We start from the raw sequence: 12,506 nt of genomic DNA on the forward strand, positions 1-12,506 counted from the left end.
AATATCTAGAAATAACTATATCATAATGTTTTATTTATTTATTTTTATCCTGAGCATAACAACAACAGAGAAGAATCTTGGTGATAATTCTTAGGGTAAGCCGTCACCATCCTAAGGTGATAAATGGTAGAAGCTGGATTTTTTGGTATGTCATAAACCTGGCAAATTATAATTTTAATTAATTAGAAGTTACGCTTTTTATCATAATTGCAACTGTCATTTATTGGAAGAAATAATTACAGAGTCTCATCCCAATCCAGAAAGCAATCCATCATAACGGAATAGAGAGAAACCAGTTTTATCGTTGAAAAGCATTAAACCAGGAATTTCATGTGCATTAGAGAAATCTGCTGAGATTTCCAAGACCGGAAGAAATTTTGCCCTATTATAGAATCAGACATCATGTTCTCAAGATAACCAAGTACTAGCCTTCATGTAGGAAGACTTCACACGACGTATCACGCATTGTTCCCTCTGTGTTCACCGGGTAGCTGGCATGACCATCTGTGTTTGCTGCCCAGTTTTATCCAAAAGAAAACTAAAGTTCTCATACTTTGAGGACAAGAGGGAGTTTTGGACTTGGGTCAAAGCCTTTGCTGAAATTGGTTAGGCTCCTACCCTCCAACAGAAACTGGGAGTTCTATTTTCCTCTATAATTATATTTTAAAGAGTTGGCTCCCACTGCTTACGAAGATAGGCCTGAGTTGAAAGTTGGCAAGACATTTATTTAATAGCTTTTAAAGGGTTACGTACATTTCAAAGAACACAAAACAACACAACAAACAAACAAAAACAGAGAACACAAATTACAAGTTTCCTAAAGTAAATACTTTAAGAAGAGGAAAGAGGGAAAGTCTTTCCCGTTATTTTCAACCGGAAGAATTAAGCCTCATTTTTGTTTTTTTAATGTATTTGTCCTTACAAATGACAACTGCAAATATAATGCTTTTCAAATAATTAACATGATATTACAAAGACATTAAAACAACAGAGATACCTTCCTCCCCTTGTTCTTTAATTATAAGTATCTTCCCACAGCATTAAAAAAAAACATTTAAGATAATGATATGCAAATATACAGTATATCATGCTGCAATTTGCTTTATTATTATTTCACAAAATGTGGTGTCTATCACTCCTGATTAGTAGATAAATAAAATAATAATATTTAATATTTACTGCTTATGTATATCGTAAGTAATTTTATAAATACTTTATATCTTTTAATTAATCTTTATATCAGTTCTATAAGGTAAGTTACTAGTATCTTTCTCATTTTACAGAAAAGCCACTGAGACAGTGGCTTTTTCTCAAATTGAGAATCAAGATTAAAATCTATTTTTATAGCTCATGGACACTGATACATTTATTACCTTAACTCATCCATTTTTAATAAGAACACACAATTTCATAGTATGGTTGTAATTTATTTGTCAATTCCCTTTTGATATGCACATGGATAATTTCCAGTTATTTGAGATGCAAAAAAAATGTAGAATAAATGAATTGGATCCCCTACTCTTTCTTTGTATGTATTAGTACCTTGGACCATAGCACAGGTTTCCCTAAGGAATTATGGGGTCAAAGATACCTGTAGTTTAAATCTTACCATCTACTGCCAGATTAGATTCTGGAAAAGGTTTACATCCTTGTTATTTTTCAGTACTCCTCCAGCACTGTCTCTGTTTTCCATATTTAACATAGAACCCATGGACTAAGGCATCATTGTCCTCACTGCTGGTGAGCCAGAGTGTTTGTTAATATTACGATAGAGCAGTGTTTCAAATGTGCACAGTTTTGCCTCCTAATACCTTTGACAATGTCTGAAGTCAACTTTGATTGTCACAATTAGGGGCATGGATGCTACTGGCATTTAGTTAATGGAGGTCAGAGATGATGCTAAGCACAGGACAGCCCTCTCCCACCCTCACCCCTGCAAACAGAACTGTCCAGTCCAAAATATCAGCAGTGATGAGGTTGAAGAACCCTGGCATCGATTATTTGTATATTCTCATCCACAAATTTCTGGTTTGTGGTTATTTCCCCCCATTTTTTTTTCATATCGACTGTCGGAATTTGAAAATTAGAGCTATTAAAATTTCACGTTATGATGCAAACATTTTTCCAGATCAATGGTGTTTTGTTGTTGTTGTTGTTTTTACTTTTTTTGGGGGGGGGCACATTTAAAAATGTATTTAACCATATATTTCCATCCCTTCATAGTTTCTGTATTTCTTGACTCACTTCAGAAAATCTTCCCAATTCAATGTATACATAAAACTTTACCTAGATTTTATTGTAATTATTTTCAAATGTATTTAGATCCTTATTCTTTTTTTCTTTTTTTAATACTTGACCAAACAGTGCTATTTAGAGACCTTACTGCTGGCTTTTTAAACTGCCTATTCTACATCAGTTATAACCTTAGGCCAACCATTTAACTGTAATTTGTGGAACTAAATTCTCAATGTTTTTATCAGTAAAGTTGGGGAGGATTATATATATATATATAATTAATTATATTTAATTTACATTTAATTTAATTTATTAAATTTAATTAATTTAATTTACATTTAATTCTGATATATATATCAGAATTAAATGCATTGATATACATATGTTCAACAGTTACTAGAGTTAGGAAGGTGTTCCTATACCTGCCCATCTTTTTCACTACTTTTTCTCATCAGCTCTAACTAGAGTCCTTGGCAGGTAAAAGGCACTTGATTAGTATTGGTTGAGTTGAATGTGTTGAGGACATTTTTTCCTCGGCTACTATTGGTAAATATATGATTGATAAATAGATCGTGTGCTTGGATGTCTTTTATTCAAGGAAAATAAAAATATACCACCCAGTCTCTAATGCAGTTATCATAACCATTTTCCCCCCTAAAGAGAGCATTAACATTCTTTATTTTCATTCTGTTTAATCAATTGCAGACAATGTGCAACAAATTTCTGCAGTTCCTGTGTATGTGCAAGTTCTTAATATTAATGATCATGCTCCCGAGTTCTCTGAATACTATGACACATATGTTTGTGAAAATGCAGACCCTGGTCAGGTAAGGACTTGCAATACATTGCTAATGTCTAAACATTGCCATATATTATATATAATAGCTTTTGTCACTATTCCTCCCATTTTGAAATGATAAAAGTAAGTTTTATTTAACTGTATGAATTACATGCTCTTATGTCATAAGTTATGTATAATTTAAATTTCTTTTTAAAAAAATAAAATGTAACCTTCAAGCTTTCCACTTCCAGATTCCTCAAATTTTTGAAAAATCTGCTAACACTGGGAATTCGTAGTAAATCCTTTACATTTTGTCAATGTGATAAAGAAATGTTCTTTTTTTTGTAATTCTATAAATAAATAATCACATATTAATTAATTTTTATTTTTTCATTCATCATGGCATAAAGAATCATGATATACAGATATAAACATGAAGAGAAAGTGCTGGGATTTTTCTGTAGCTTATAACTGTTATGTCAGACATATCAATCCCCCCAAAAACCTAATTTCAATTTAATTGCTAGCTATGTAAAGAATAGAAAGAATACTTAGTTTGAGATATATCACCGTTACTTTAAAGTCCTTCCCTCCCTCTTTCTTTCTTTCGTTCGTTCGTTCGTTCTTTGCTCATTTATTTTTACTTCACTATTTATTTCACATATTTTCTCTTGTGGAACTCGCTCTTTTCATTTGCAAAAAGTAGAGCTAAAAACAGATGGTTCTTTGTTTTCAGTGCCACTACACAATAACCTTAAGTATCGTTTGCAACTGTGGGAGCTTATTAAATGTCCTAAAACATTTTTAAAAATATATAAACTAGTTTTCACAATACTGAATGTATGTACGTGTGTGTACATATGCATGTATATATGTATGTAAGCGATTATATGTATATATATTTACTATAAAATCAATTATTTCAGTAGATTCAAATTTATCAACAAAGCTAGTTGAAGACAATTTGGATCTTACAAAGATCGAAATTTTAATTTTCTACCAATAAATAATAATAGCCAACATTATGCTTTATATTCAGATACTTAATATTGTAAGAAATAGGCATATTTTAAGAATTAAGCTTTTCTGAATTGTTATGGATTGTTCAACGGTAACATAAAGGAAATCATTAGTAGCTCTTAAAATGTGTTCTGAAATTTATTTGGCTATGTTTATTTTAGAATATGTTTTATTCCAGAAATAATTCTCGAGTCTTGCCTAAAGCATATCCTAATTTTAAGATAATAATAAAATTATAATAAACATACAAATAAATTTAAACTTTAGCTACTTGTTTTGAATTGGTTAGGATCCAGGGTTTTTGATAAAGTAAAAGGTTAATATAAAACTTTCAGAGAGACCCTGCCCCCAGATCCAGAATCAAACTAACTTAGAAACCTGTGAACGGACAGTATAGTTTAAAACGAGTCACAGAAACAGAATGCAAATGACCTGCTTGCTACCCATGATTCCTATAGAAACTGAGTTTAGACATTTCTTTGAACTTGGCATTATAAATAGATTATATACTTAGAAATTTAACATATCTGCTTTTCTCAGACTTTTCAAACACATCTGTCTACCTGGACACATCAACACACATCATAAACTCAAAATTAAAATAATGTTGGAAATAATATATCTTATAATTTTCTAAATCTCTACATCTTACATTTCCGTATTTAGGATAACTTATATTTTTACAATTATTATAAGCACGATTACAGTTTGTAGTTACTGTAAGTTCTTTAAAGTTTAAATATCTTATGACTTTACATAAGTGCGCATGTGTTCAGAGTGTCCCCCTGATTAGACAGCTATTTCCAAACTTAAAAAAATAAGCTTCACTTACTGCATTTTCTATACACTTATGTCTATAAATGTCCAGGGTGGTAACTCCACTTACCCAGTAAAGCTGCATGTTCATTGATCTCAGCTGGGCTGAGGTGGAGGGAAGATTTGGGAGATAACACAGTTCACATCACAAGAGACTTGAGACCAGCGCCCCAGCCTTAGGTGATGAACACGTCTAGGGTGATGCTACTTAACTCTGATGATGACACCAGCGCCTTTATTCTAACTCCTCAACTGTTGTTTGTAACAACTGTCATCAGTCACGTTTATAACAACCTTTTCAGTTTTTGGATCATGTGAGAAGATGGAAATACACATTGCTAGTAGGAACTGGCCCCCTCCACCATTGCATTAGAGTTTACTCGTGTCTTTACTCTTTGCCCAGATTCTGGCTCAACAGCAAGAACTCAGAAGTCAGTACACTTGTAATATTGTGGAATACTCACTTCTTTTGAGAAGAGTATTTGTGGTTTGGTGTCGTTTTGGTTTCTTTTTTTTTTTTTTTAATTTTTTTTAATGTTTATTTTTGAGACAGAGAGAGACAGAGCATGAACGGGGGAGGTGCAGAGAGGGAGAGGGAAACACAGAATCCGAAACCGGCTCCAGGCTCTGAGCTGTCAGCACAGAGCCCGACGCGGGGCTCGAACCCACCGACCGCGAGATCATGACCTGAGCCGAAGTCGGATGCTTAACCGACTGAGCCACCCAGGCGCCCCTTGTTTTGTTTTCTACTCACTGCTCAAGGACAGTGGCGCCATGATCACAGGAGGCCCCAGGCATTAGGGCAAAGACGAATTCACAGAAAAGGGCAGAGTAGCTGGAATTCCCTACAGCACAGTTTTCTGACTTCAGTGCTTAAAAATATCAATGGATTTTCCAATACCGGCACATGGAAGTGTAAAACTCACTGGCCTGGTGTTTAACATTCTCTTTGATTTAGCCACAATTTATCTATCTTACTTTGTAAAAAAAAAAAATGTAGATACTTTCCTCTTCATACTCTGAATTGCTTGTCATGCAAAATAGAAATTACAGTTTCTACTTCAGAGTTTTTTTCGTATCAAATCTTCTTTCTGGAATGCCCCTGTCTATTCCTATTGGAATTTTAACTGTACTGCAAAAGTGAACTCACATGCCACATAATCAAACTGTTTTAGAGAAACCAAACAGATAAAGATAGGGGAAAGGGAAAAGAGAGACGGAGAAACAAAGAGAAGCAAACAATAAGAGACTCTTTTTTTAAAAATTTTTTTAATGTTTATTTATTTCTGAGACAGAGAGAGACAGAGCATGAGAGGGGGAGGGGCAGAGAGAGAGGGAGTCACAGAATCTGAAGCAGGCTCCAGGCTCTGAGCTGTCAGCACAGAGCCTGACGTGGGGCTCGAACTCACAAACCATGAGATCATGACCCGAGCTGAAGTCGGTCGCTCAACCGACTCAGCCACCCAGGCGCTCCAAACCATAAGAGACTCTTAACTATAGAGAACCAACCGACAGTTACTGGAGAGAAGGTGGGTGGGGGGTTGGGCTAGATGGGTATTAAGGAGGGTACTTGTGATGAGCACTGGGTGTTATATGTAAGTAATGAATTACTAAATTCTACTCCTGAAATGAATATTACATAATATGTTAACTAACTAAAATTTAAATGAAGATTTGAGGGGTGCCTGGCTGGTCAGTTGCTTAAGCGTCCAGCTCTTGATCTTGGCTCAGGTCATGATCTCTCCGTTTATGAGATCTAGTCCCACACTGGGCTCTGCACTGATAACGTGGAGCCCACTTGGGATTCTCTCTTTCTCTCTGCTCCTCCCCTCTCAGCTCTCTCTCTCTGCCTCCTTTCTCTAAATAAATAAATAAACTTAAAAAAAAAAACTCTTTAAAAAAAACTTGAAATACTAAAATAAATAAATAAATAAATAAATAAATAAAATACAAATAAGTATATATTTACAATGTCCCAGACATGATTCTAGCAACATCATAAACATTAAACCAATCCTCAAAAACTTGAAAAAATGTGAGGGAAATATATCATTTTCCAGGTGAAGGGGCCCAGAGAGGTTGTTACTTCCTAAGAGAGAGAGATTTTATCCCAAGTGTTTGGCATCAGAATAGATGCATAGAACCATTATATTTTGTTGCCTCTCTATTCCTAGTTTGAATAGACCTTATATATTTGTGCAATGTGTCATCTCTAGTTTAGCATGTTTCCTGGATTCCAAGATACTTGTGAACAGTGAGTGAGTTTATTTTTGTATTCTCGACATGCAGTGTGGTTCCCAATAATAACTACTTGAATAAATGAACAAAGCATGAAGACAATAGTTCTTGAAATAAAGAGTATTTTTTCTATAATTCTCTGGGGATATACATTTGAATTTATTAGCCTTGCATAGTATGTTTAAAACGTCGCAGTATGATGAGATCCCTTTAGGAGAAAGTATGGACAGAGTCAAGAATCAGTCTAAAGACTGAAACCTGAATGCTCCAATACTGGTGTTTGGGGGTCGGGGCGCACTAGAAAATGAAATTTGCAAGGAGCAAACCAGGAAAATATGATAACATCGAAACCAAAAAAAAAAAAGTGTTCTAAGGAGGAAAGGGTTATAACCTGTTTTATTTTCTGCTTATAGTTCAGGTAAAAGCAGAAGAGAAAAGATCCCATTGAATTTAACAGTAGAGATTTTAGACTTACTAGAACATTTGTAGTCAATATTTGTCACGTGCCTAATGACACCCAGGAAGAAAATATAAAGTGAGAGTATGAAAGAACGTAGGGCAGAGCCTTTGGGAATGGCAATATTGAAGGATTCAGTAAAGAAAGAGAAGACAGCAAAGTAGACTGAGTAGGCATGACCCGTCATGTAGGAAAGAAACAAGACTGTTGATGCAGAGGTGCATGAATGCAACATTTTTTGAGGAGGAAGTGTCAGTAGACTTCATTCCCACTATTCTAGGAAAGAAAAAAAAATCATCCTCATAGTTTACCATATGGTCAAATTTATTCTTTAAAAATATGTAATTTGTATAAGTAACTCACAGCTCTATAAATAAAATGACAGTGCAAAATAACTTTATTAAAATGTGGCAAAGAGAAATCTCACTGGATGCTTGTTAGGAATGGCAAATCATGACAGAATTTAATGGTAAATCATATTACTGCAATAAAGGCCAAGACTATTGGAATAGGGGAGACAGATGCACTTAACTTTGAAACAAAACGCAGGAGAGTTTTTAACACTGGGCTGAGTTAGTGAAGAGAAGGACTAGGGGACACATTGGGGGAAGGGGAGGTTGGCCCATGTGATTAGGCCGTCTGTGTAATTGGCTCTTACAGAAGTTAACTTCCCACGCTCCCATAGAGACTGAGAGATAGGGGTCCTATCTTAATGGATGTCTACATTTCAAAGGGATGGTTTTCAGGGTGTTAAGAAAGACCAGCCTGATTTCTAAAATTGGAAGTTTGGGAGAAGATTTATCTACATTACCAAGGGGCAGAGAAAGAATTTGCAAAAAGAAAGAATCTATTGTAATTGGTCTAGGAAAATAGAGGGCAGGAGCCCCTAGTCAGGAAGAAATGTGTCGAAAATTGAGTCAGGCTGAAGGCAATGCTATGGTCCTCTTGGTCAATGTTAACAAAATATAAACATGATAAATATGCATTTGTGGCTATGTAATACTTCAAGAAATTTAAAATATCTTTCATAGCTCATATTTTTGTTGAAGAAAGAATGGCTATATTCTTTCCTCCATGATTGCAAAGCATTTAATCTTTAGATTTATAAACAGCAAATATAATAATCACTCTAGTTAAAGAAAATTTCCATTGCATTTCCGTCCTTCCGGTTACATTTAGATACATTCTGCCTTCAGTAGTTTTCCATTTGCAGGATAAATCAAGTCGATTTTGGTGCAAAACACTTATAAAAGACGAAAAACTACTGTCCTGTTTATTTTTAGCAAAAGAGAACGGCCCAGATTCTTATCACAAAATATCGTGTGATGAAGTCCTTCCTGTTGAATGACTAAAAGGATGATTACTATATTTTCCCTTTATCCTTAAATTCATATTGTTCATTTGCTGATTCTTGATTTTGAGAATATTCATCTGTTTTATCTTCATCTGACAACTCAGTCTCAAACACTCTTTTTTAATACGTGATCAGTTTCTCCATCGTCTTGGGTCTATAGTGCTGGTTTCTGCTTTTGGGTTTCATCTATTCACAGATTACTGTGAGATGACTTCCTCTGTCAGTTTTTTCCCTCTGTCATTATAAATGTAAAAGGAAGCATTTCGAATTTTCAACTGTTTTTAAAGAAAAAATAAAATCAAACTAAGAAGATAGTGTATAAGTTTTTTGATGCCTTTTTGAGCGATGATGTAAATAAGCAACACATTTAAAGAACAGGAAGGAGAGAATGATACAATGGGGAAGATTTATTTCATTATTATATCATCCTTCCAGGCCATTCATCTTGCAAGTTACATGTAAGTCTTTTAAAAGCACATTAGATTAGGAAATATTTACAAGTAATGATGAAATGATTTGCAAAGATGATGAAATAGCAAGATGTTCAAGGCATCAAAAGGATCACTAAGTTCCTTTAATGCATTCTTGATTTACAAAAGTGTCCAATGTACCCCTTCAGTAATGGAAGGTAAGATTAGTTATTTATTTCATAGTAAGTTAATGTTTCCTTATTATTAGGAACAGTTCTAAATGAAAAAAAAATGAAATACCAATCTTTAAAAACTAAGTAGAACTGCTCAACAAGAAACTCGAATGCTAATTTTTGATGCAACAAACTTGAAAGGTATGTTGAGAGTTGAACTCTGTGGAGGAAGAAATATGTCTGTCGGATGTAGCGGCATGGAATTCTTATGTGACTTGCTAGGGGTTAAATGCTATATGGGAAATCTACGACATGCTATACTTTTTTATAATTTTACAGATGTATAAAAGTGTGGTAACATTTTCAACATCATGTAGCTTAGGAGAGATTGAGCAAGGATTATAATTTGTGTCTGTGTCCAAGAATGATGCTTCTTTTAATGATGCCCAGATAATTATAGAGACTAGCTATCCTTAGATTATTTGCACAATACAAAAACCAATAGAAAACACGTGGTTTTCTAAAAAAAAATTCTGTACTAATAAATAATTACCTCCAATTTTAATGACAAAAATAAATGTGAAATCAATACAACTGAATCTCGGCTCCTTTCTAGGATATGCATAGTTCAAACACAGAAAAAATGACACTGGTCAGTGCTATTTCATAATCAGTTCCCTTTAAGGAGGAAGGCCAAGAATCATCAAAGAAGTCAGGAAACTCCTATGTGTCACTATTGAATTTAGAAACTTGTCCAAAGTCTTTAAGTACCTGAAAGAATGATACACAGCATGGCTACTTGCAATGGTCCTCCATTCAAATCTAAGGGGAAGCCAAAGCCCCCCCCCCACATTGTTACACACACTGTGGTTTATAAATTGAAATCAATGTACAGATTACGAGGGCTGCAGATATATCCAACAGTACCATAGATATTTTCTTCTTAACACATGGTGGGTGATGCCTTATTTAATAATGTGGGTGTTAGGGCGCTTATGGCTCCTGAATTGTCATCGTTTGTGCCACGTTTACTCAGACATTACATGTGGAATCGATTGAGTTGGGCTCACATTTCTTGTTTGAAATTGACTTGGTAGGCTTCCTTCAAGTACAATCGAAGCCAAGCACCTAAGATCGATACGTACCTCCCTCTTTCAAAAGTGCTCTTAATCTCTTACTTGTTCCTAAAAAATCAGATAGCAATGTGCGAAACTTACAACTTAATGGAGTAAGCTCTCAAAAAATATTTGCTTTAACAGATAATAAAGCATATCCTGTGTAACTGAAATGATTTGTATGCAGACAACATAATTATTTTTAATTTAATAGTGTTGATAAGCAAAATATTAGAAGCATTCAGTTTATTTTTTTTTATTATTTTTGATGTTTATTTATTTTTGAGAGACAGAGACAGATCATGAGGAGGGGAGGGGCAGAGAGAGGGAGACACAGAATCCGAAGCAGACTCCAGGATCTGACTGTCAGCACAGAGCCTGACACGGGGCTCGAACCCACAAACCGTGAGGTCATAACCTCAGCTGATGTGAGGAGCTTAACCAACTGAACCACCCAGGCACCCCAGCAGAGGAAATGCATTTTACTCTATTTAAAAATAATAAAGAGTTGATTAATAAAGTAAGAAAGCAGCTACACCATCAAAACACAAGTTGGCAAATATAAGTCACATAGTATGAATTCTTGACTAAGCCAAGGAAAGACGCAGGAGCAGAATGTACTTCTCCAGATTGCAAACAGGAAATTGGGGTGTGGAGGCAGACAGGAAAGAATCTCTTCTCTGGACTCAGGAATGAGAAAGTGAATGGAACGCAAAGAAAAAAAGGGACCATCTATGATGTACCTCCTGACCTGAGATATCCCTAAGTAACTTCCAAAAAATAAGGTGGGATAGAATGAAATATGGAGAACATAAAATTTGGAAAATGGAAAATTTGGAAAATTATGAGGAGGTAACCTCATAATAGCAAAATTTGAGGGAGACTTTGTGCCAACAAAGATGGAATGTGGTGTGAATTTGTTTACATTAAACATCCCAAAGTGAAGTTCCCTCTTTCTTCTCCCACTCTCTCCTTCCCCTCAACAGGCCTCTGTGATGGTCAAAAATCCCCACACGGTATAGTTTAGAGAATGCACACCTGTGCTCACCTATGTGTACACACATACACACGTGGAAACGAAACAACAAGATGTAAGCAATCTACATCACAAAGAGAATTATAAATGGACCAAGAATGGTACGACAAACAGATCTTCAGGCATTCGTATCAGTTTCTGTGTACTTTAGACATGACCCATTAGTCTTTGCTTTCATCGTTTCTGGTACAGCAATATGTCCTAGGCTCCGCCATTCATTAATTTATTGCTTTGTAGCTTCACAGTCATCCTTCAGTACCTGCTTAAAAAGTACCTGCGCTGTGATAGTGCGATAACGAATTGGTCCCTTTAGAGCATTTCTTTTATTGTGAATGCAACATTGAGCCTTGTCAAAGGAGGGCACTGAATGAATGAACACCGCAGAAGAAAAAGGGCTGCTCTTCCTGGCTCCCGTGTACAGCATGTTTGAGTTTCCCTCTCTCATGCTGCACAGTTGGCTTTGTCCAGCCACAAGTATAGTCCCAAAGGTCCCGAAGGTATATTCCCTCGGCAACCATACAAGTCTTTCCCAGGCCTGATGAGTTCTCTGCCGCCCTCCCGGCGCGGATGCTGTGAGCTCTAGACCTTGCACCTGCAGTGACCTCCCGGCTTTTTCTGCATTTCTGTCCACCGGCATACGTGTACCCTGGAGGTTTGTTCTGCTTGCCTGGAGAATGTGGACTAGCTCCGGCCTCGGCCACCCAGTGAACTCCTTTGTCCTGAAAGCAAGACGCTGCAAGCATACGTTCTCCAAGGAGACCTAAAGCTTGTTTTGGAGACAGCCTCCCTTCCATACTTGTCCGTCTGGATAATTTCACTGAACTTCCAAGGACCCTTTGGAGTTATTCTATCTTTATAGTTACTCTCGTAT

The 12,506-nt window shown here is 35.7% G+C and overlaps 1 protein-coding gene across 1 annotated transcript in view; it reads left to right on the forward strand.

Moving 5' to 3' along the window:
* Positions 1-12,506, forward strand: part of CDH19 (cadherin 19) — a 102,374-nt gene that overhangs the window by 67,188 nt on the left and 22,680 nt on the right. The window contains exon 9 of the mRNA XM_030337030.1: positions 2,941-3,062. Coding sequence (XP_030192890.1) covers positions 2,941-3,062 — 122 coding nt within the window. The remainder of the gene's footprint in view (positions 1-2,940; positions 3,063-12,506) is intronic.

This window comes from Lynx canadensis, chromosome D3 (genome assembly GCF_007474595.2).
Source record: "Lynx canadensis isolate LIC74 chromosome D3, mLynCan4.pri.v2, whole genome shotgun sequence".
Lineage (NCBI taxonomy): Eukaryota > Metazoa > Chordata > Mammalia > Carnivora > Felidae > Lynx > Lynx canadensis.